Source organism: Chaetodon trifascialis, chromosome 14 (assembly GCF_039877785.1).
Source record: "Chaetodon trifascialis isolate fChaTrf1 chromosome 14, fChaTrf1.hap1, whole genome shotgun sequence".
NCBI lineage: Eukaryota > Metazoa > Chordata > Actinopteri > Chaetodontiformes > Chaetodontidae > Chaetodon > Chaetodon trifascialis.
The window spans coordinates 14,397,757-14,422,087 of record NC_092069.1 but is presented as its reverse complement, the minus strand read 5'-3'; the positions used below and the strand labels follow the sequence as shown (position 1 = coordinate 14,422,087).

The 24,331-nt window shown below is 41.7% G+C and overlaps 4 protein-coding genes across 5 annotated transcripts; 3 read left to right on the top strand and 1 right to left on the bottom strand.

Moving 5' to 3' along the window:
* Window positions 1-959: 959 nt before the first annotated feature.
* cfap99 (cilia and flagella associated protein 99) lies at window positions 960-6,265 on the top strand. 2 transcript variants are annotated; one of them, XM_070979544.1, is made up of 15 exons: window positions 960-1,237; window positions 1,312-1,456; window positions 1,554-1,648; window positions 1,735-1,841; window positions 1,934-2,111; window positions 2,305-2,385; window positions 2,553-2,621; window positions 2,880-2,966; window positions 3,042-3,130; window positions 3,536-3,740; window positions 3,948-4,089; window positions 4,181-4,332; window positions 4,422-4,627; window positions 5,247-5,439; window positions 5,589-6,265. In XM_070979544.1, exons 1-15 carry the CDS (start codon window positions 1,124-1,126, stop codon window positions 5,721-5,723), a joined length of 1,998 nt encoding a protein of 665 aa, XP_070835645.1. In that variant the 5' UTR covers window positions 960-1,123; the 3' UTR covers window positions 5,724-6,265. The 2 variants fall into 2 exon arrangements, with proteins under 2 accessions (XP_070835645.1, XP_070835644.1); XM_070979543.1 differs by having other exon boundaries at window positions 2,880-3,130.
* Window positions 6,266-6,996: 731 nt separating this feature from the next.
* LOC139342328 (multiple epidermal growth factor-like domains protein 11) lies at window positions 6,997-12,540 on the top strand. The gene is made up of 9 exons (XM_070979387.1): window positions 6,997-7,216; window positions 8,654-8,827; window positions 9,001-9,139; window positions 9,243-9,331; window positions 9,500-9,563; window positions 10,694-10,782; window positions 10,908-11,020; window positions 11,118-11,274; window positions 11,869-12,540. Exons 1-9 carry the CDS (start codon window positions 7,168-7,170, stop codon window positions 12,024-12,026), a joined length of 1,032 nt encoding a protein of 343 aa, XP_070835488.1. The 5' UTR covers window positions 6,997-7,167; the 3' UTR covers window positions 12,027-12,540.
* Window positions 12,541-14,087: 1,547 nt separating this feature from the next.
* Window positions 14,088-15,753, top strand: mrpl35 (mitochondrial ribosomal protein L35). Its single transcript, XM_070979615.1, has 4 exons — window positions 14,088-14,141; window positions 14,373-14,538; window positions 15,263-15,407; window positions 15,495-15,753. Exons 1-4 carry the CDS (start codon window positions 14,111-14,113, stop codon window positions 15,681-15,683), a joined length of 531 nt encoding a protein of 176 aa, XP_070835716.1. The 5' UTR covers window positions 14,088-14,110; the 3' UTR covers window positions 15,684-15,753.
* Window positions 15,754-17,792: 2,039 nt separating this feature from the next.
* Window positions 17,793-23,655, bottom strand: reep1 (receptor accessory protein 1). The gene is made up of 8 exons (XM_070979616.1): window positions 23,541-23,655; window positions 21,961-22,033; window positions 21,761-21,837; window positions 21,478-21,598; window positions 20,924-21,037; window positions 20,496-20,658; window positions 18,890-19,152; window positions 17,793-18,016 (listed from the first exon to the last, which is right to left on the bottom strand). The coding sequence occupies exons 1-8, from the start codon at window positions 23,570-23,572 to the stop codon at window positions 17,945-17,947; spliced, it is 915 nt and encodes a 304-aa protein (XP_070835717.1). The 5' UTR covers window positions 23,573-23,655; the 3' UTR covers window positions 17,793-17,944.
* Between the last annotated feature and the right edge of the window lie 676 nt (window positions 23,656-24,331).

The window sequence follows — 24,331 nt, the reverse complement described above, 5'->3', positions numbered from 1 at the left end:
CCGACCGTCATGAAATGACAAGCCCTCTCATGGTATGTACTACCGCCAGATAGAGGAACTGACTGATATCAAGAAATTCTACAGGGGACTAGAAAAGGCTGGACTAAAAGCACAGAAGCACTAATCATGGCTATACAAGAACAGGCCCTCAGTACAAGATCAAATGAGGCAGGGGTCTACCACACACGTGTGCGTGTGTGTGTGTGTGTGTGTGTGTGTGTGTGTGTGTGTGTGTGTGTGTGTGTGTGTGTGTGTGCGTGTGTGTGTGTGTGTGTGTGTGTGTGTGTGTGTGCGTGTGTGTGTGAGTGAAAACGGAGTGACAACCCGATAACTTTGTTTACATGCCGACAAAAGTCTTCTTATGTTAATGAGATTATGGCAGGAAATCAGATGATGCATTGTGAGGCTACAGCCGGTGTGCATGTGATTTGCTCAGTAATCAGCTTTTCCTCAATGTCCCCTCAAAACCCCGATGTGAAGTTACTCACTTTTCCCTCTAACAATTATTTGTCACAATCACTCCCTGCTGCCTTAATCTGGTCATAATTATTAGCATGTACTTATGTCCCCTTTTTCTTGCTGTATTTGTTTCGTTGGTATGCTTATTGCAATATTTCCAACAGCGCATGAAGGCAGCGCATGTCTCAGACAGACGTCACAATATTTACGTCATAATTATTGTTGTTGCAGCCAACAAAGGAAGGGGATGTCACACTTTTAATCTACATCTGATGTATTGCAAGCATGAATGTTTTAAACGTTGAACAGAACAGCCCAATAATAAACACACCTCTCATTAATTCAAATACGTGCTGATATTTCCTGTTTCTGTAAAGTATTAATCCTTTAAAATTGAGAGTTTGAGCTCGGATATGTGTCTGTTTACGTTAGTGTGTTGCTAAGCAACGGCGGAACATGGCAACGGCTGGGCTGAACGCAAGCGCTTCAAATGCCTCTGTAGGTTATGTAAAATCAACCAATTTTCTGGTACAATGTAACTTTTGGCACAATCTATGCCCGAGTATTGATGATATAAAGTGTCGCTCTGCTGGATTTTCTGCCAGCAAAGATCTTTTCCCGCCACAGTTATCAATCTCCAGCAGCTTCTGCAGGTCGATATAAAATGGCACCAAGCTATGGATCACTTGTCAAGGAGGCCATCGTGCTGCTCGATAAGTTCAACGCTGGCAGACAGTGTTTAGATGACTTCATGGAGGATGCCTCAAAGGATCTGCAGGTAAGCAGCCTCACGTTAGCGTCCTGATGCTGCTTGCGCTCGCGCCCTAAAATCACACGTGCTGTTTGTTGCAGAACGTGGACGTTCTGCATAAGAAGTTCATACTTGATGTCGTTTCTGGATGTGTTGAGCACAAAAAGTTACTGGACGTGGTTATCAGTGTCTTCTATGGCCAGAATGGGAAATGGCTATCCAGAGGTGATCGCAGCCAGTTAGTCAGTAAGTAAAAAAAAATCTTGCAAAATCTAATCCAAATTTTACTCTGCATAAAACAAGATCGCCATTAACGTGTTTCTAATGATGTGTTGTTTTACAGTTATCTGTTACCTCGCCACATTTGCTCTTGATGGCCTTGGATTTCAGCGTTTTAGCCACATTGTCAAATCACTGGACGCCAAGAGGATGCAAACAGTAAGAAAGTCAGTGTCAGTAGTGTTGTTGCAATGGAAAAAAAACAGCAATCAATAGCGCTTTTACTGTGCTCTGTTTGGCTGTAGTTCCTGACTTTCTTCCTCACGAACCTCACCACGTGGATACAAGACGAGTGGAATAAAATCTATGATGCTGCTTATGTGGAGAAACAGTGGATCGGTCCTCTGCTGAGGTGAGAGAAGTAAAGGAAAACATCTTATGAGCAATGGATGTTATTCCAAAGGCAGGCGGTGAAAGCATAATGTATGTCTATCCGTCCTTTAGGTGGCGCCCTGAGATCGATATTCTCATTGAGCAGCTTGCTGTCAAAGTATCTCGCGGGAGTGAGGTCAAAAGAGCTCCAATTAAAAGCACCGTGCCCCAGGAGTTCTCTCTCACCAGGCCTAGACCTCCAGCCCTGCCTATGCCTGAGCTCATCCCACAGCAGGAAAAATGCAAACCAGTCAGTCTCTTTGACAGTTATATTCAACATTTCCTTCAAACATCGCCACACATTTAGCTCATGTGTGAACTGTCTTCTGTTTCTGTGTAACAGCTGACAGATGTATTGTTTGAATTATAGAGAGGAGACAGGCCAGTGAGCTGTATATTGAGGCTGTGATGGATGTATCACTCAAAAGGCATTTGTTTTATAGGTACCAAATAGCACATACAGGGCCCCAAAGGAGAAGCAGAAGATGGAGGAGATCAAACAAAAGAACCAGCAAAAGACTGAGGTGCAATGTCTGCTTTTAGCATGATCATCAGAAAATGGCATATGTAACAGTTACATAAAAACATGCAGGAAAATGAAATGCTCAGTTAAAATAATTCTGTGAAAGTGGTACTTATTGTATCACCAGTGCTGACACCATCTTACACTGCTGTATGTTTTTCTCCAAAGGAACTGCTCTATGAGGCAAATATGAAACAGTTCAGATGTGCAAATCCTCAGAAGTCTGAAAACACTAAGGTAGGGGCTATTTTCTGTATGGATATCCAGAATAATGTTATTGACTCACGTCCAAGCTTATTTTTATAGACAGAAGAGGGATCTGCCCTTTGTTGCTTCTCCTGAGGTTTCATCTTTTTTTGGGCTATTGAAGTAAAACTGATATGACTTGGCTACCTTAATGCTCCTTTCTCCTCTCACTAAATTCCAACATATTCTTTTAGATAAGTCAGCTCAGAGTCAGTTCACACCTCTGATGAACCATCATTTCTATTGCAGAAAGTGATATCTCAGATAAAAGCAGACTACGATTCAAAACTCAAGTTCAACTCGTTTCACTCATCCGGACCTCCTTCCAGTCTTAAGGTGAGATTTAGTTACTCCAGTGGGTCGGTCAGTGTGATAGTGATGAATATGAACTCATTTTCTAATTCTGTAAAGACCAGCAGCTGGCCCATCAAGCTCAACAGTGCAGCCATCCTGAGGCAGGGGGCGCTGTATGACCGCCAGGTGGAGGAGGAGCTGCAAAGGTACAGACCTGCCATTGCTTCACCTGTTTCAGGAGGATTATACATCACACAGTACTGGGATGAACTGCACTACCGCTTGCTACCTGTTGCACATGTCACCTGTTTACAAACAATGTTGCACATGTTTTTATGGCTTCATAGAAATTACTTGCGCTACCTGCACCTACCGCAACTATTTATACTTCATGCCACTTGCACTACTTACTTGTATTTATATTTTTTGGATATTATGACTATTTGCTCTTCTGGTTAGATGCTAAACTGCATTTCAGTGTCTCTGTGTTCGATATTCGACAACATTAAATTTCAATAATACTTGTGTATTATTTCTTCTAAGGTCTCTCTTGCAAGAAGATGTCAGCACAAGCCAAGAGTCATTTCTTTATGTTTGTACCTGTGACACAGAATGGAGCGTCTGGTGGAGGGGGCCCGTGAGCCCTCGTCTTTCCTCCGGTGGCAGAAGGAGATGCGTGAGAAGGACCTCCAGGAGGAGCTGGCCAGTATTGAGCGCAGGCGTCTGGAGGGACGCATAAGTTATGAGGAGGCCGCTATGGCTCGCACACGCGTAATGGAATGCAACCAGAGGACCGCTCAGCTGAAGAAAGAGGAGGTGGGTACAGATCACTCAACAATTGATTTAAAACTTATTTACAGAAGATTACACAGCGCTTTAAAGTGTGTAATCAGAAGGGGAAGTAGACAAAAGTGTGGCTGTTCTCTGCAAACACCCTTTAAAGAAGTCTTGTTAAAGGGATTTGCAACTAAGCTTGGAAAATGTGTTTTTTTTTTCTGGTGGTTGCTTTGTTGTTTCTTGTAGACATCTCAGCTGATGAGGAGATATGCTGAGAAAAGGTTGCAGGAGGAAAAGGAAATGAGAGACTTGGTGCAACAAGTGGCGGAAGGCCACAAAAACTCAAAGACAGCCAAGGAAAAGCTTCAGAAATTCAAGCAAAGTATAGGTATGCCTATTCATTTGACGTCACGTGAGATTCGTGGATCTCTTTTTTCCTGATTTCTCCTTTGTCCTCATCAATTTCATGCAAATCTCAGTGAAAGAAGTCTCAGAGCAAAGTCGAGAGCTCCTTCGTCAAGCACTGGAGGAGGCACAGGCAGAGCTCAGCAGGAAATTTGAAATCATCCTTGAAATCCGTGCCATCGAATCCCTTCCTCACATTAGAGTCAGGAATTTTGACGACACAGCGGTGAGAGAAGGAAAGCCTGAGTGCCGTCTCACATTTGACACACTATCACGTGCTTCCTGTGTCACGGTTAATCCGTTGTCCCATGTCAGACTGCAGGCCACGAGCTGATGGGAGAGATGTCGCTGGCAGAGCTGAGGGAGCGGCTTGCCCTCCTGAAGGAGGCGCAGCAAACAGAGCAGCAGGAGAAGCGGGAGCGCATCCTGGAGGAGAAGCAGAACAAGAAGCAGCTGCTGTTAGAGCAGCTGGACACCATTGACCTCCACAGGAGAGCGCTGGCACAGGCTGCTGCCATCAGGTCAGGAGGAATATTCGGTTCTGACTTGATCATGATAGACGGAAAATGTTTGTGAAGCACATACTGTAAACGCACACAAATATCATCATCATCATTTCATTTGCAAAAAGATCCAGCATAACATTTTAAAGCCAGTCTCCCAGTCTCAGCATTAATATGTTGATTTTCAAGGACCAGTGTGAACTTAATCTATAGTAAAAAGACATGGAGGATACCCGGGTCGGTTGCCAAGAGCTGCTTTTTAAATAATTAGAGTGCAGTGCTGTTCTCTTCTTATTGCCAACGACTGCCATCCAAGTTTTTCTCATTTAGTAAATAACGACACGTTTTAAAAGCATCCCCAGTTATGGACTGAAGGGCAGAATTATAGACGGCATCAGGAGGCTGAAGAGTGCACATAGATGACATCACTGTAGTCCATAACAGGTAAAAAGGTTTACTGGACAATTGGTTTTGTGCACTTCTGGGTGACAAAGGTATTTATGAAAGGATACTCTTTCCACTTTTGTCCCATTAAGAGTAATAATATTCAATTCGGTGGAACTGTCAGTGTTCTAGACTGCGCACACACACATATCACACACACACACGTTCATGATGGTTTTTTGGCACATTGCAGGAGAGAGGAGAGGAAAGCCAGGCTGGGTTTTCAGCAGGCGGTGACTCAGGATGAGAAGGTTTTGGCTCTGCAGAGGAAGCTCGAAGAGAAACAACAAGAGCGCCAAAGACTGAAGCAAAGTGAATGTGAGAGGACGGCAGCCTCTGAACAGGCAGCAGGGCACACTGTCAGAAAGACAGAGACACACAACAGAGTGAGTGCGAAGTCCAAAGCAGAGACGCGGCCTCCTGACTCTTCTCAGTAAATCAGTCGTAAGCGCTGTCTGTTTTTGTTAGCGCTGGGATTCTTCGTGCTCGTCGCAGTAATGCTCCCCGCTCGTCTCTCTGTTTCTTGCCCTGCCAGAAAAGCTTGAAGGAGAAAAGCTGGGAGGAACTGGAGCTGAGCTTAGAGCGTCATATCCAGAGAGACGCTCCTCATGTTGTTTCTCCAGGAGGACATCTCAACATGCTCCACGGACCTGTGAACGTTTCATTTTAGATCAGAAGAATCATTAGTTAGATTTGTTGCAATGAATGTGTGGGATGATGTCTTAATTTGACACATGTTGCCTTTTAAACTTCCTGTAAAAATGTTTGATTTATTTCCATGACTAAGATGATTATTATTCTCTGTCATTACTTTTGGATTCCCTGTCAGTGAGTTTATCCAGGACTGGTTTTCTTGACCTATGACTTAAATCTACTCATGCTAACTGTTGCTTTGAGGTTTGTTATGTACAGTACACCTCCCAAAGTAAATCCACCCACCTGTGCCTGTGACATAAAAAGGGAAGTGGATCTTCAACTTGTGACTCGTGAAAAAAAATTTCCCTTCCCCAAAACAACGTTGGTGTTATTTCTGTGGTTTGTATGTTTTGGTTACAAGTTACTGTACAAAATGTCACCGATCATTACTCAAAAATCAAGATGATGCACCAGAATCATCTGCTAGAAAACACCCACTGCAAAGCAGAACTGCAGCAAGAATAGCACAGAAATGTGACAGCAAACCTGTATAACTTGTATTTTTAGAATGCAGTATCATTTCTATTTTTATATATAGAAATTCCCTGATTCAAAAACAGTCAGGATGTTGTGTACAACATAAATAAACTCTATAAAGACAACATATTTAATTTTTGACCTCATCAGCTTCATTGACTTTTGTAAATATAGGCTTATTCTGAATTTGAACATGTTTCAAACAAGATCAGACTTGATTGGCTATGAAAGATGCATCCTGGAAAGGCTCAGTCGTTCACAACCGAGGATGGAGAGAGGTTCACCACTTTGTGAACACATGATTGTATAAAGGATATTACTACATGGGCTCAGGAACACTTTGTAAAACTCTCCCACCTTTTTTGGAATCTGGATGGTTTAAATATTACATTTCTGTGGGAAAAATGGGCTTATTTATAATAGTAAATAGAAAAAAGTACAATGATAACAATTGTAATAATGTTTTCTGTATAATTATCACTGTATCAGTAAATATTATTACTTTAAAATGAATAAGTAATTATTTCCTCATTATAGTGTGACAAAATCTATCTATCTATCTATCTATCTATCTATCTATCTATCTATCTATCTATCTATCTATCTATCTATCTATCTATCTATCTATCTATCTATCTATCTATCTATCTATCTATCACAATACAGTACAACCATACAACAGGCAGTGGCGCCCCTACTGGCCGTTCCGTGCAACAGCAAGAGATTTGCCTGAATCCAGCCCATTCTGCTCAGTTTTCCCCTCTAAAGCAAAATCACATGATGTGTGTTTTGTCATATGATACTGATGAGAGGACTGAACCCACGGCGAGCGAGCGTCACTGCCGTCCTCCGTGAAAAACAAAGGCAGCCCGGCCACTTGTCAGGGATGAGATGCTGTAGCCTGACATTGTTTGGTGGAAGCGCTCAATAATATCTGGAGGATGGACTGTCGCGGAGTTGTGCCTGCGATATGCGCCGCTTGTCTCATTGGTAAGACATTCAAATGACACACGGAAGAGCGCTGTAGGTCTGTTGTAGAGGCTTATTGTAGAGTTGTGCTGTGCAGCAGACACAGTATAAAATCTAATGAAAATGCATGCAGGAGCTTAGACTGAATCTGGACATCTGTGCGACATACTTTCTAAAACTCAAGTTCATGAGTTGCTGTACTTGTGGTTGTTGTCAAGATGATCTCAGCAGGAACTGAGTGTAATTTAGGCCCTGTTAAAATAAAGTTTTAGCATTAAAATCTGCCCCCTTTGCACCCAGACGTCACAACAAACCTCCTCCACATGGAAAATGACTATAAACTGAATGCAGTGGCTTGTTTCTATGGTACTCTTTGGTTGAATTAAGACTTGTGTTAGATTGTAGCATTTTTCAGTAATCTGTCTGTAGGGACTTTCTTGACATTTGAATGGGTTTTGATCAAACTTTCAGCATTGCAGCTTTTCTTTCTGCCAGTTGAACAGAGGCGAAAGAAGAGGCGAGAGAAATCACATGACCCCCTTTCTGAACAATTGCATCCCATGAGGAGGATGGCTCATATTCAAGAAAGCACTTAAGCACATGGCTAATGTGATTACTGCCACAATATGAGCTCTGTTTTGCTGATGTGCTTCTACCTGCTGCCCCTGCTTCCCTCAGTGTTTAGATAACACTGAATGGTATACTTTAGATTTTGTGTAGTGATTTATGATATCATGATAACACAGCTTCATGAAGAAGCTCTCTAAGTGTGTGACAGCACCCTCCTGCAGTGCTTTTTGTTGTGTTTTTCGCGCCTTTGCCGTGTTCAGTACAGCTCTGATGAGGACAGAGTTGAAGTATCAATGCCATTTCTACACAAGTCTCTCCAAACCAAATTTCTATATGACAACACAAAGATGAACATCTGCTCAGGTGATCTGTATTTTCATGCATTTGAACATGTGAAGGGGGACCTCCGAAGCAAATAACCTTAGGCCCCAAAAAGGCTTCGGCCAGCCCTGTTAATCCTGCTTAATATTTGGCTTTTTTTTTGCTTCAACTGTTTGTCTTATACATACACCAAAAACCACAAAGAGATTTTAACAGGTCAGCTGCTGGTCAAATCAACATTTCTCCCCCTTTTATGAATTATAAGCCATATTTTAAAATTATATGTGTGGTATTTTATTCCTTTATTACATAGTTTGTAGCAGAGAGATGACAAAAAATGAAGAGAGAGAAGGGGAACAACATGCATCAAATGTCCTGCATAGGATTCAAACCAGGGACATTGCAGCACGTGGTCAGACCCTTAAGCCCCAAGGCTACCAGTACAACACTGACCTTTTTTTTCGTTAACACTTTCAGGCAAAAGAAATAGTTGAGTCTGCATTGCAGCCCCGTGTCAGTCCACTACCAGAAGACAAATCTGATTCCTCCAGTGTCCTTGTCTTGCAGGCGTAGTGCTGAGCCAGACCACACTTACGCCTGCTGTGACGGACACCACTCTCATCGAGAACGTGACCGGTGTGACTCCAACTCCCGTGATTCTCAGCAGCACGACCACGGGCTGCTTTGCCTTCAACACTTCTACTTGTGAGCCCTGTGCACCAGGGTCGCAGTACGACAACAGTGAGTCAAAGGCTGTGTCATCTGACGTGACTCTTTATTTTGTGTGGCGGCGGATCAGAGAAACATTTGCTTTTGGATTTAACCTCGTTCTTGTCAGATGCTTGTCATGTCTTTAAGGATGTATGAACGAACAGTACAGTTCATTTAAGAAACGCTTCTCTATCCCTCCCCAGGCACCTTGCTGTGTGAATGCTGCTCCGACCCCGGGCTGTGTCTATTTCCTGGAGCCTGCCTGCCATGCACCAGAGGTTTCTATCAGCCTCTAGCTGGACAGCAGCAGTGTCTGCCCTGCGACCGCGGCTCCTACACAAAGTAAAGACTCGGATCATACAAGCATATTTACTTCTAATGGTATTGACTATTCTCCTGTCTACTTCACTGGTTAAGCTCTTTTGTATTTTACACGACTGTACAGTTTCACTGGAAGTCCTTTATGTCAGCCCTGCCCTCCTGGATCCTTCAACAATAACACTGGCAGTGACAGTTGCACAAGTTGTTCACCAGGTGTGTTTATTTAGCTGTAGACTCAGTACCGTTGTAAATCAGTGACTAATGTTATGCTCAGCAGTATGCCTACTGTCAGAAATTAGACATATACATGCAACGATTTCCACACAATTTCATGTAGTCTAAATCACATGTGTTGAGTCATTTTCTGCCTGCTGCTTTCAGGTTTTTTTTCGTCACAGCAGAGTTCCACCTCATGCACATCATGTGCACCGGGAAGCTTTTGCAAGTAAGTTGCGCTTGAGTGTCACTGGGTTTCTGTTTCTGTTGTTGCTCCTAACTAGGACCCAGGGATCAGTGTGGAACTTTCATCCAACTGCCAGATCCAGCATCACATGCTTTCATCCCATGTTTCTGCTGCACCCACGCACACAAGGTTCAGTTACACAGTCGCTGCTTTGATTAATCAGCAGAGTGTCTGAACATTTCAGTGGCATGTATAATCATGTCCCGGCAGACATGAATGGTGCTTACAGAACTGGACGTGGAAATATAACATGGCATGCAGATTCAGGAGCAAGATGAACATTATCAACCCCTAGATTTTTGTGTCGCTTATCCAGGTTTTAGATACGGTGACAGCAGGCTAAGGGACTTCAAAGTCTCCCAGGGGTGTCTTGAGGATTCCCAGGCTAGATTAAATATGCAGTCATTCCAGCGTGTTCTCAGTCTGCTCTGGGCTCTAGTCCCAGTTGACATACCCAGAATTCCTCCACACGGAGACATTTTAGGTGCATCTTTATCAAAGCAAAAGAGGAGGAGTGAGAAGACAGCAGTTAATCTGAGCTGCTTCTGCACATCTTAGCCCACACACCCTGTGAAGGAAACTGATTTTGGGATCTAGTACCTGGAATTCAAAGCTCATGACCACAGTTAAGGGCTGGAGGGATGCAATGGTAGACAACAACTTCACCTCTAGGCTCAGCTCTTCTCCCTGGTCTAAAAAGCCTCTTTCCTTCACTGCTGCTGTCCACCAGAGGGTTTTTGGCCTGTTACCTTCACAGCTTGTTTTCACTGACTAAAACATACTGCGTTTGGCTCTTGGATGTCATGCTCAGTTGGTTTTATAAGCTTTCAAACTACTTTAATTGTACATTTTCCTAATTTGGCGGTGAAATATTGACATTGCTGTGGATTGTTATTCAAACATTTACTTGACCTTTGAAATGACAGATGTACACCAAACTATCGCTCAGATGTTTGTTAGCACTGTGAAACCAAGCTGCAACAGCAGCTTTAGACTAAATCACCTTTGGCATTTTTCAAAAAAATGCCTCTAAGTTACTTGTGGCAGCCACGAAATTCATAGTAGTTTGTCCACTTGCAGTCATAAACAAGTGTTCTTTCTCCCTCTGACAGCTCATCTGGTTGTCCTCAGTGCCAGACGTGTCCTGGAGGGACAGAAGCTCTACAAACTGCTGCCAAAGACTGCACACCATGCCGGCCAGGTAATTGGCTTCATGCAAACTTAAAGCTGCAGGGCCCTCTTAAGCAATCTTTAAGATTATTGCAGCACATAATTGAAAAAGGGGATACGTGAACATCCATCTCGGTCATATCTGGTTTTGAGCAGGCATGCACAAGGCCCCCCTTCAGACTATGTGTCAAATCTGCAGCAGTGGCTACTTCCAGATCCACTGGGGCCAGGAAAGCTGTGATGTATGCCCAGAGAATCACTACTGCCCTGTGAGTACTGTGCTGTCACACTCTGCCTACCAAGAAAACACAAATCTGTGTGTGCTGTCTTGCACATGTTCGGTGACAGAGCGCGTTGTCCCCTCAGAGTCCAGACGTTAACCCCATTCAGTGTCCCAGCGATGCATTTTGCCCAAAGGGCAGTCTGGCTCCAGGCTACTGCATGGAGACATTCTTCCGCAAAGCAGGGGACACTTGTGAACTGGCTCCTGTCACTATTGCTCTTTTAGTTATTGGAGGAGGAGGTGAGTAACACTGCTGGAAGACATGAAAGAGTCATTTATGGTTTTAGTGCAAATGAAGAAATATTCAAATGCAGTCTTGTTTTTACTCACAGTTCCTTTAAAAGTATTGCTTTAGTAGCTGTCGAGCATGTTTTTGTCAGAGCTTCTGTTCTTATGCATCTTCCCTTTACTTAACACCGTGTTAAAGACATTGGACTTGCAGTTCTGCTCTGCAAACTGATTGCTTAAAGCTGACAGTCTTCAAGCTGATCTGACAACCCGCAAAACAGTTTCTTTTAAGTACTGATCGCTCGTGTTTGATTTAGGAATGGTGCATAACTCCCTTTTGATTATATTAGGCATGCCTTTTGTCTGAAGCATAACAGAGCTTGTTTTTTCCACTTATAAAAGGAAATGAGTAAAACTTGAATTATCAGAGAGACTCTTTGTGACTCTTCTGATCATTTGGCCTCATACAGTAAGACTTTTCTTTTTGCTCACTGGAAACACGGAGACCACAAACAGGACATAGATTGAATAAAATATCACATATCAGTGTATGTAGATGGCCATTTCCTGTAACAACCTCTGGTGTTTTTCCCTCTGTCCCTGCAGTGGCCCTACTCTTCATCATTTTAATGGTACTACGTCGACGGAGGGACATTGACGGAGAGCTGAATGCAGCACGAGCTCCGTTATTACACAAGGAGCGACCTCAGGGTCGATACTATGGGATGCCCTGTGATGCAGAGCCTGTATATGCTGGCTGGTGAACCAAAGGACGTCAGCTTAGCTCCATAGTCTCCATATGGGCCCCATTGACAATCCACCAGCTTTGGTACAGTTGAATATATTATTGAGAAACAGAAGTTGGCTCTTTCATGGATTCTTGTAGTTTGACAATGTTACACTTGTTCCGCTCAGAGATGAACACTCCTTTTGTAAACTCGCTTATTGGATTATGAGAGGTATGCTGAAACAGCGATAACGAGATGTGTGCCTGGATTGGCTGAGAACCTCTCTCTCTTATGAAATGCACTTTTTTTTTTTACAGAGGTAATTGATTTACTTTGCAATTGTGTGTCGGTGTGTGCCTCCATTAACTTGTGTAGTTCTACAGTGACAGAGGTGTAAACTGAGGTTGGTGGCTTGTGTTTTTTAATGAACATCGTGCTCTCTGCAGATTCATTTACACATTTGCTTTTTGTTTTTCATCTACTTTTTTAAGGTTATATTTGTATGTTTTAAAAGGAAAATGAATAAAAATGACTGCCTCATTTCTTTCGTACTCACTTGAATTGTATTGTAAACTTAACATTTTTTTAGAAATCTATGTGACAAAAATATTAGCTCTTATTATTTGAGCGTTTATCGCCTTCAATTAACGCTGGATGCCAAGGTTTTACCGTGCATGTCAAATTTATTGACCAAAGACTTTAATGAGACAATTGTAAATTCATGCAACCATGAATATTTTTCATGTTTCATGAGTGTCTTTCTTCTTTTTTTGGCATAAATCATGCCACTGTAAGTATTCTTTGAGGGCAGTAAAAAGGTCAAGAGTGTTTGAAACACATGGAAATTGCAAAATGTAACTTAGGATCCAAAAATGTCCCCTTTTTTATGTGTTACGGTATTTTGGCTGCAGATCTGATTTTTCTGTGATACACATTTTGAATATCATTCTGGATTTAATGCCCCCTCTTTTGTAGAAGCAGTGATATCTGCCTGTTGATTGGTTTTGTTACAATATTGAAAGGAAAGCCTAAAGCAAAGCTGTGGGATGCTAAAACAGCGCTGAGAGGTTTATTTATTGCACACTATACACCTTTATTACAGCAGACATTTTGATGTGTCATAGCAGTAAAAGCACAGGTGAAATTAATAACATTAAAGTCTACATTCCATTTAGACATCCAGGGCCATTGAAGTGTCCACTCATGTTATTAGCCGCTCCTGTGCATTTCCTGTTATGGCAAATGAAAATGTCTGCCATAAAAAGTAACTTCTGAACAGACATAGTTACTGCAAGGTTTACCAGACTCTACGAAAGAGAGAAGTCACGCTAACAAGACTGTGGTTAGGACCCACAGCAGTCAACAATTCTTTCCACATATGTAAATATCCAACAGGAGTCTGTGACAAATGGCAGATGTCAGGATTAGATAAACAAGTTTACAAAGTGTGACGACCAGGGTTTAAAAGACAGACACAGCTCTAAGCTGCACACAAGATTGTGAGTTAGTAACACCACATACACAAAGTTGCCTAGGATTGTCTGTTTTAATCTATTTGAGACGTTTATTTAAGTAAAAATAGCAAGTCCTACATTTAAATCTTACTTAAGTAAAAGTACATTAAGTATTTACAGTAAAATCCTTTAAGTATAATTGTGAAAGTACTGAATATACAGAATGTTTATGATATTTTATCAGTGTATTGTTATCACTAATGCATTAAAATGTAAGAAATCTTTTAATGTTACAGCAGGTCGAGATGAAGCTAATTTTGCAGAACGGTTTAGTAGTTTATTACAGGCCTTTACCAATGCATCACATTTTTGAGCTCATCCGTTTTATCTAAATATATGTGCCTGTCAAATAAACATAGGATAGTGGGGTAAAAATGATAAATAAGTAGAAATTATACTATTCTCTCTGAAATTTGGTCGGTTAGAAGTATACAAAAAAGGACATATTCAAGTGAAGTACAACTTCCTCATAGCTGTAGTTTTCAATGTACTCACAAACAGTCGCTAAGTGGCGGTACGGCACCGCCTCGGATTCACGTTCGATGCAACACAAATGAAGTTTGTCCAAACTGAACTCCGTAATTACGTCAGCATTCAGGAGGAAACATGGCGTCCGCCCTTGTAAGGAGGGTGCCCGGTATGTACCAACAATTTGACATTCGTAGTTTTTCATTTCACTCTTCTCATTCTGTAAATGTTATTATTTTATCCATATTTAATGTACCGAACTAATGTTGGAGCCTCTGTGCGCACGTGCAGTTTGTTAGCGTAGATAATGTCTGAGGTCCGCATATTAGCTAACTAGCAACAGTGCTAGCTGTACTGTGACTCCTCTCATGTGTTTTCATGTTGTACCTGTGTCTGACAGGGCTGCTGAGGCCGCTGTCTGTCTCGCTGTGTGCCAAGACACCACAAGTTTGTCAGCTCTCCAGCCTCATCCACCCTTCGCCTCTTTACAACTCTGCTGCAGCCGCCGTCCGCGCTCCTCTGCGGGCTGCAGTGTGTCAGACACCCCGGTACAACATCCTACAACGGTAAAAGACCTGAAGGAGTCCTCTTCATGACTGTCAGACTGCTGTCAAGGAGATATAGATAACTAGTTATTGTAGTCACCGGATAGTAACCTAATATCAACACATACTGAATGTTTCCATCTTGAACTCAGTCTGCTGTGTCAGGGACCACGAATTATACTATGTTTACACATTATCAATAATAATAATAATATCAATAATAGTAATAAAAGTAATAGTGATAAAGCTTGGTTTGCATAGCACATTTCATACAAGAAATGGGGTGTAGTTGACAAAGGCTGCATCCGTGATTTTCTTTTGGCTGTTGCTGGAAATCTCCAGTAAACCAGCAGCAGATTTATTCCAGGGAGTTAATTTCCGAAGGTAATTAAATAGTGTTTCTCTTTTTGTTTTAAGGCTGTAGTTTTGCGTTAGACATTGTTGTAGCTAAAATCAGGGTTGGGATTAAAAACTGTAGTAGTACAAAAAGAAAAAAAAAACTTGGTTAAATATTTACTTCATGTCACTTGAAAACTAGTTTATTGTGATGATTGAAAAAGTAAGTTAAGAACAAAGCAACACAATTCTATTTATGGAGTGAGAAGTCACTGAGACAGATGAAAACCTGAGCAAATAATAAAAAAAACTTTCTGCATTACTAGTTATTTGTGTGACATGATCAAATGCTGTTTTGTTGAGTGAATTAAACCTTTATGTGCTCTTTCTCTTCTCTGCATTGTTGCAGGGTGTTGCCACTTATTCCCAGTCTGACTCAGCAACCAATCCGAAGTCTGACTTACTACAGTGTGAAGAAGGGGAAGAGGAAGACCATAAAATCTGTGACAGATAGGTTCATGAGGCTACATTGTGGCCTTTGGATCAGACGTAAGGTACGAGCCTTTTACTGATTTACTGTCTTTTACACCTTTGAAACACAAGTGTTTCCAAGCTGACTTCATGTTCTCCTGTGCAAACAGGCTGGATACAAGAAGAAACTGTGGATGAAGAGCCCTGCCAGACGAAAGCGTCTGAGGGAGCATGTGTTCTGTAACAAAACACAGAGTAAGCTTTTGGATAAAATGACAACCTCCTTTTGGAAAAGGAGGAACTGGTATGTTAATGATCCATACATGAAGTACCACGAACGGGTCAACCTCAAAGTGTAATGTGCTGATTCATGTGGTGATTTCCTGTTTTCTGTTTGAATATCATGTAATAAAGTTATGTAACAAAGTCACATTTCTTCTTATTGATCCTTTTCTTTTAGATGCTTTTGTGAGATAACCAGACAAAGACATTGACACAGAATGTTTTGCTTCATATTTAATGGCTGTAATTTGACTGAAACAGAAATATTTAACGTATTAGAATGATAACCTGCCATGAAACAATAATGTCATCACTTCACTGCTTTTTGTTATGTAATTCACAATCAAGTTGAAATTTAATTAATTTGTCATTCTGGCCTGCCAGAACAAAATTTCTTGGATCTGTTTGGAAAAGTGGAGTCTCTTCATGATGAGTAAAGTCAAAGAGGTTAATTGATCAGTTACTAAGACATGTTATTCATATACGTATCTGTGTTGCCACCGCGTGTATAGTCATGACATTTTATATTCTTCCCACAACGCAGCCGAAAATCATAGTTTACCAGCAAGGCATCTGAAGAGGCCAACAGCTTCACACAAAATCATTTAAGAAATCCAATTTCCATACAAATTAATAGCAAATATCATGCAATGATGAGTTTATCAGTCTACGCACAAGTCGACAAATCCGCTACTTCGCAACGCATTTTTTTCTCCATTTTACTTTGCATGAATTTTAATGGGAGGAAATCACCTCCAACACTAACACTGATACTACTAATGCTGAAACATATAATCTGATTTTTTTTTTTTTTTCACCATTTATCCATTAAAAGGATTTCATGTGCATAATAACAAGTGTATCTACAACACCGGAGTGAATGACGTGTAAACAGAACAGTTGTACCTGAGAAGCTTTTGTTTCAAACTTCAAACCACCGTAAATGACAGATACAATGATGAAAAATAGAAATCAAATGCGCAAGTCAACCCACCAACAACCAACACAGTGATACTTTGTGTGAAATGTTGATAAGATTTAGGCTCAGTGAGTAAAGTACAGGATGAAAAATTACAGTGTATCACCACGCAATATTAAGTTAAATGTAAGTTTGTAAACCCGCAAACCAATAAAGTCGCTCTAATAAATTCCTAAAAGATAAAAGAAGCAAAAAGAAGGTAAGATCGTTGGGTTTAGTGTTGCTCAGTGAACAGCAGAGCATTACACAGTGATTTAAAACATGGAAAAGAACCATGTTCATACACAGTAAATATTCACTTATGTTATATATTCTATATCTGCTACAGCTGTAACATACTGTATTCCTCATTGGCCTTAAATTGTCAATTAAATGACAAAGCGTGCGTACAAACCGAACAGTAGATTGTCGAAAACAGTCTGCTCCACTGAGAGAAACTTGGTGATTTCTTCCATTAATCTGTGACGCAAATGCTCTTACTTGTAACACAAGTAATTATTTCTTAACCACAGAGGAAATAAGCCTTGATGATAAAGTTATTGGTGATCACATTCAGCTACTAATTTGTTCTGATCATTGCTTTGTGTGATTTTTGTTTTTTTGGCCATTTGAGAGCAGTGATTCGAAACATAGTGCAAAGTGATTGTTTAATGAGAACATAGTTGTGTTGTAAATACTTAAATCATGTGTGGAGACGTTCTGTTTTTTCATGTCTCTTTCTTTAAGGCTTTAATCGAGAGGTAAATAACAGAACAGTCTGCTGCTGCTGTCTTACTGCAAAGGTAGGTTGTCTTATCTCAGAATATGCTTTAGGGTAACTGACTGATTTCTCAATACTTTGATATGATAATTAATCAGTGCAGAGTTATCACAGATGCTCCTCAACGACAGATTAAATAAGGATAAAAACAGCTGTGCCACCCAACAGCGACCGTGTCTCTCTCAATGCCAGCTGTAGTATTCAGTGACAGTACATTCTGTTTAATAAACAGCAGACTAATGATGGGAAGACACACATGCAATTGCCTACCCGAACCTGATATATAAAAACAATCAAATCAGAAAAAAGAAGTACACGCAAACTGTACAGAAATACATGTTCAATAACCCACAAACTCAAAATGTCACTATCAGCATGGAGCCCATTCATTCATTTGTTCTATCTCAATGTCACAAACCTTTTTTTTATTATTTTAAATCATGAGCCATGAGCTATATACTTAATATCAAGGGGTCATCAGAGGTCACTTTGGTAATACCTTATTCCAAAGCAAGGCTGCTTCAGTCATGTAGATTTTGGCCATTCAGTATTTTCACGTCTTGCAGCAAAGGCAGCTGGAGTAGTCTTTAGGACTAGTTTCACATGGCTTCATTGTTCGAAGAAAGAGCACTCCTGGATCTTGTGAGAGGCCTTAAGACTCTAAGAGGTGGCTGGAAGGGGTGGCACACGAGGATAAAAACAAAGAAGAAGATGTTTAGTCAGCTAATAACTGCAATGAGTTACACACTATCTCTGGCATTAGTTTGGATTTTTAATATCATCAACAAATCCCAAGGTAAGACTAACAGTGTTAGTCAGTCTCTCAATACCTCGCCTGTGAGAAGGAGGGTGTTTTGGAAACTTTGCTAAAACAGGAATAAAAAGTGTATTTGTTGGGGACTATTTTCAGGTATGGATTAATATGCAGCAGGATGCTGTGTTTTTAGGAGTTTTTGGACGGCAATAGACATCTATGACACACAGGAGTAAGCTATAGCAGGCTTTGGCTGCACAGACAATATTCGTTCATAAGATTCATTCTTTTTTTTCATGGAATTTGCTGACAATAAGAAAAATTTTGAATAGTATCAGTGTTATCCTTTAAACAGTGCCATGCTAAACAAACTGACATCAGATGTTGAAATGGATTAATGTATATCCATTCATTCATTCCGGCAACTGATTATGCAGAATGATTTCCATAAAAATGACATCAAAAGTAAAAGTTATTATGAGGGGTTGAAATACACTGGAAGGCAATCCATGTCAATATTTTCCATACCACAGTGAGTGAGCAGTTGCAATCATACAAGAGCAAGATCACGCATTCATTGGAACTAAACAACTAAAGTTAATACATGATTCAGCTTCATCAGTGCAGAAATCCTATTAGCAGCCAGACACAGTTGCAGAAGTGCTGAACCGTGTTAATTTATTTAGCTGCACAGCAGTCGAAATTAGTGACTGGGTGAGTAGATCACCACCCTCAAGGGGCAGTTAGAATCAGGCAGCAGCTGAGCAGCCACGTTGACGATGGGGTATACCTCAGGAGCCTTCCTCTTAATCAGCCTGAGCTGTGGAGAGCTTGATGCTGCCTGCACCCCCATCCCCACCTCCTCAGGCTGCTCCGGAGCCGGAGGAGTGGAAGGTGGAGAGGGTGTGGAGGGTGGGGAGGACTGAGGGGTCAGTGAGGGCGTAATGGGTGTGGACTCAGACTCAGAAGGTGAATTGCTCTGGGAAAGCAAACCCTTTGGGTCCCATTGGTCCAACCCCAACACCTCATACTCAGTCATGTCAAAATCCTGTCCTGTGGTGTGAAAAGAGGTCAGTGGAAGCGATGAACAACATGTAAATCCCGTCTCTGGTCTATTGAATTGAAAGCCAAGCACTTTTTGTGTATCTGAATTTGGCCAGTGGGGATTTTGAAAGTTCATATCGTAATGCAGTGTCATTCTGCAGACCACGGAGAAGGGGCTGAGCAGGACTGTCTGCAGGACTATGTCCACTCAGGGCAATTTTTACATAATGCAGTGATAGTATACATTGTTCATATTGTCAGCAAATTCCTTGAAAAGACCAAAACCAACAATGACTTGATTCTGATAATTTATACTTCATGGTTGTCCAAAACACAAAAAAACAGCCACACAGCTACACTGGGTGACATGTTCCCTCATTACCATCAACATGGGCACTGTAGTTATTCTGAATCAATTCCACATGCACCATTCCAGCTGCCATAAATACTCACTACAGCACTAAATGTGTGTTAATCCGTGGCAGAAAATAGTCTCCAACAAATGCACTGTTCCTACAGTGACCAGCTGGTTTAAGAAATGACTGAGCTTTCTTAAAAATGAAATATATTTGTGACTCGCTTTAAGAGATTTGCGTCCTCAGTAGGAACCAGCGGGGTCGAGGCTGAGAGCCACAGACTGGGTGTGGAAGTCAGGAAGCATTTTGAGACGGCCATAGTTCATTTTGGTCTCTTAATGGGATTTATTGACAATAAGAAAAATATAGATAACACTAGACTTCCTTTATGCAAGTGAGATTGCATAATTGAGTGCAGTCATTAAACAACAGCAGTGATATAAAGGTTGGTTGTCCACATGCTGCACAGGCATTTTAGTCCAGCGTAAACACTAAAACTAAATGTTCTGTCTAAATTTATCTACAAAGGAATAATTATCAGCAGAAAAAAAAACATATACCCAATCCAGATTAAAACAAACAACAACTGTTTCCACATGATGGTAAACTAGGAACAAATCCCTCCAGCTACATGTGAGTTTTTAATCACAGGATGGTTTAGCCTGGCAGCCCTGTGAGGCCTGACCTGCTCCAAACAGGAAGGCAGGACTGAGGTTGGGGGGCCACTCAGGAAAGCAGAGATACGAAACAATATCTGTAAGCTTAAACAAGCTTGAACAGGAAGACAGAAATCTGTGTTATAATCTGTTTTTCACAAACTAACCAGACATTGTTATTGCATTATAATGGCGCCGTTACTGCCAATGTTCTCTGTGAGCAAGCTGTATGTTAACTCAGTTTTACGCGTGCCTTTATAACACCATTAGCTTGGTGGAAGAAGTCAGCATCTACAGCAGCTTTTACTCTTCTGTGCCGGCCGCAGTAATGTCGACTCACCCTTGTTGTAGCTCTCCGACTTGCTGCGCATCATAGGTCTGGTCCGATGCTGTGCTGCTGCAGGCTGCGTAGCGCCAGGGCCGGTGTTAACGGGGTCAGACTGATAGGAAGACAGATCCTGCATGCTGAAACTCCTCAGTCTGTCTGACAGGACACCTTGGCTCTAGAACGGGTAACACCAGGTATTCATTTTAGCTTCAGCAGCAATGTGAGACAGCGAGAGGATGGATCAACGTTAGGGATACAAACTGAAAAAAACAGGCTACAGGATCCGCTACTTTAAAAGTAAACATTCAAAGCTTTATTCAATAAGCCTGCTTCATTATGTGACTAGCAAACAACATAACAGGCTTGATACCCTTATCCACAATGACCCTCTGCTGTACCCCATGCTCAATAGAAAACAAAATGCCCAGAGTCTGCATTACCTTTGTTGCAGCCATGACTGCAGCTGTGGCTGCAACATTCAGCCCTTTTCTCCCAAAATGCATCAGTGTGTCATAGCTTTTGTCCTTGGCTTGGCCGATATAGTCATCGATGTCCTGAAACAAATGCAAACAAAACAAAACAAGACACAAACACAGTGTCTCTGATTGTCACTGTCAAACTTGTTCAATGTACCGTGTTGGTGTTTTGTTTTCTTGGCTGCATCTTCACTTAATTCCGTGTCTGTTACTGTCTTCACCAACTCACTAATGTGTTTCCCGACACAGACAGAAGAGGGAAAAGGAAAGCAGAAATGGAAGAACAACATGATGTTTCCTGTATCCTGCCCTGCAAACGCATCTTTAATAGCTTAAGTGGAAAAGTGAATTGGCATTCGAGCGCTTTTGTTCTCCAGAAAGCTGCAAAGCTCAAATTCTATTAGTCACAAAACCACACATACTAACTTGGAGCCTAGACCGAGTATTTTCACCCGAGCCCTTTCATAAACAACACCAGTGGAAATGAAAGGAATATCCAACAAAGGAAGGGTCTTCACCTTTTCTTTTGAGGAAAGCGTGGGATGGACAAACTTCCTGTATAGCACACTGGAGCCTTTAGTGTAAGGGGACAGCAGCCACACCACAAAGGCTATCTTCAGTTCATAGTAGAAGGGAAGCCTGCAATGAATGCACAAGATGATGGAGCCACTCGTTCAACAAAGCATAACGAAACACAAGCTTTGCATTTCACTGACAAAATATTGGATGTGATATGAACACAACAGTAAAGAGGTGATCTATTTTCCACCAATGAGTTACATAATCACAAAGGTCACTCACCAACAAAGAAACATATCTGTAAATACTTCCACAGTAGTGAAGAGGGCAAATATTATCCAGTACATCATCCATTTCACCTAAAATATAATAAAACAGCAAAGGTTTGGTAAAGTAGCTACACCTTGTAGAGTCATACTTATGAGGATGACACTGCCTGATATCATATCATCTCATAGCTAAAATACAAAGCAAATACTCACATATTCTTTCACATCTTTCGACTTCACAGCTTTATAAGATGAGTATGCAGGGTATAGTGTACCAAACACAAGTCTAAAAGACAAAAAAACGTCATATTTATTACTACAGTCTGGCAAAATGTGCCTGAATAACTTCAAATCAAGACATTTCAAATGTATTAAATCATGACTGTGGACAATAGATCATGGGTTCAGCATAGATTGCAGAGAATGCATTTCTCTGTCATCTGTAAATCCACGCAAAGTTATATTTTTACAGTGCAGGATTGTGCACGAGCCCTCGGAGTTACATAAGTAAATTGATGGACAGGTTGTCAGGAGAGATCAAGGTAAATCGGGGAAAGGTGCAACAGCTTTTCCCTTCCAGAAGGAAACCATTAAATCACGCACGTTATGTTGGACTTTTGATTTGAGCAAACAAGCTGTCCAGGTGCTAAGCTTGTGCAGACATGAGGTAAAATTAGCTTGCATGTGTTTTTCCTCCCTTTTCTTTTCTATTCGTGTGCAGACACCTGTGCTGTGCTGCTGGGTGCCCGGGCAGAGACGGGACCCTGTGCTACAGCCAGACAACAGCTGTGAGAGCGACCTGATCAAATTACTGACCCACATCATGTTGCACCTCTGCGGCCTGGCCGACTAACTGTGCTTCACCAGAGCGAAGAAACACAAGGACACCAAAAATAAACATATCATCTGTGCGAGACGCAGCCTGTTAACCGTCCTGCTGGAGATCGGACCCAAAATGACCCACACAAGCAGGTTGTGAACAGCCAGCGCTGAAACACTCCCATATATGATATAAGATCTTGGGATCTAAATTTAATTGCCTCACTATTTTGAGGCTGGGCCTGCTGTTGGTACACTCTACACCGTCTGCAATGGCGCTGATTCATATTTTGTGCAGGTGAAAAAACAGCCATAACTTTCACTAATAAATGGCGCCTTCTTGCTCAATCTCATTTGAATTCCTTGCTATAAGGGAATATATCGGGATATGTGTATTATTACTTGAATAACTCTTGCATTGTAACCTGAGAGGGCTGACCCATCCCTTTTGTTTTTTTTCCAATATGGGACATCAACAGAGAATACAGCTCCACTCTTTGACCGCTCCTGTTGTTCAGGCACCTCGCCACTCTGTGACATTTAGGTTTGTGCCACTGAAAGACGCCTCTGATTTCTGAATCTGACTCATGTTATCATCTCATGGATGGTGATAGATCATTCAGCACATCACGTCACCTCTTTGTCTGTAATTAAGAAGCAATTTAATGAACACAAAGAGTGCCAGGCTACTGTGCGCTGCCAGCCTGCTCAGAAAACACAGAGCAGGCCGAGCTCAGCATTCCTGCTGAAATGGCAAAGTACAATCCCGAGGTTTTCCGACGGTCCCTCAGTCAAAAATTAAGCGACCGACATCTGCTCTCCTCACATACTGGCGTCTGATTCTGATTAAATATTAGACAAATCTGCGGGGGCTTGTAAAGCGCACCGCTCCCGCACCGTCAGTGAGCGCCTCAAATACCCTCTCCTAGAATATGAAAGAGCATATTGCGAAGAAATAATAAAAACTGACTTACACCACAAGTCTGGAGATGATCCAGGAGACCATTGCGCTGGAAAGGCGACAGGACGCGCTGTCTGCGGGGAGGAGTTTCCTCCAGATGACAGGCGCGTCCAGGCGGCTGCGTCTGGACGCACACAGGCAGCAACGTGATGCAGGACAAACAACGAGAGGACCAACTCTTATCCATAGATGGCAGTGTTGCATAGGATAGGCAACTCAGATAGTCAGCACGCAGGTTAGATAAAGATGAGTGCTCCTGTATGCTGGATGTGATATGATTGTACGCATTGTCTGTTTAAGCGATCTCTGGCCCAATGTTCAGGACAGGGCCACAATATTACACTAGCTAGTGTCACCTTAGTTGATCTTACACTTTAAGGAAATGAACGACAAGATCATTGAATGTATAAATTGCATATGAACTAAACATGTTTATGCTAAATTGACATGATGAATGACCTTTAACTGCAGAGTTCAGTCTCCACTTAGTCTGTGAGAACTGGGGCACCTATTAACTACAGGAGGTCCACAGAAACCTGAATAAAAATGTAAGGCGAGAGATTTTGCCTGGGAATGCAATTCCTAAACCTCTGGTCACCAAACCTGAGAAAACCTGCTCCATTAGAGCCACAGTACCTTTGTTTTGTCCAGGCTCTGGCCTACATACTGAAGGCAGAGAACAGAGGCAAGGTTTTGTTACAGTACACCAAGGCTGAGGGAGGGCTGAGGCTGGTAGAAATCTAATCCTTTTGTCCGCTCTGAAGCCAAGATCTGGCTTCAAAACAAGGGTGCCCAAAATGCGCT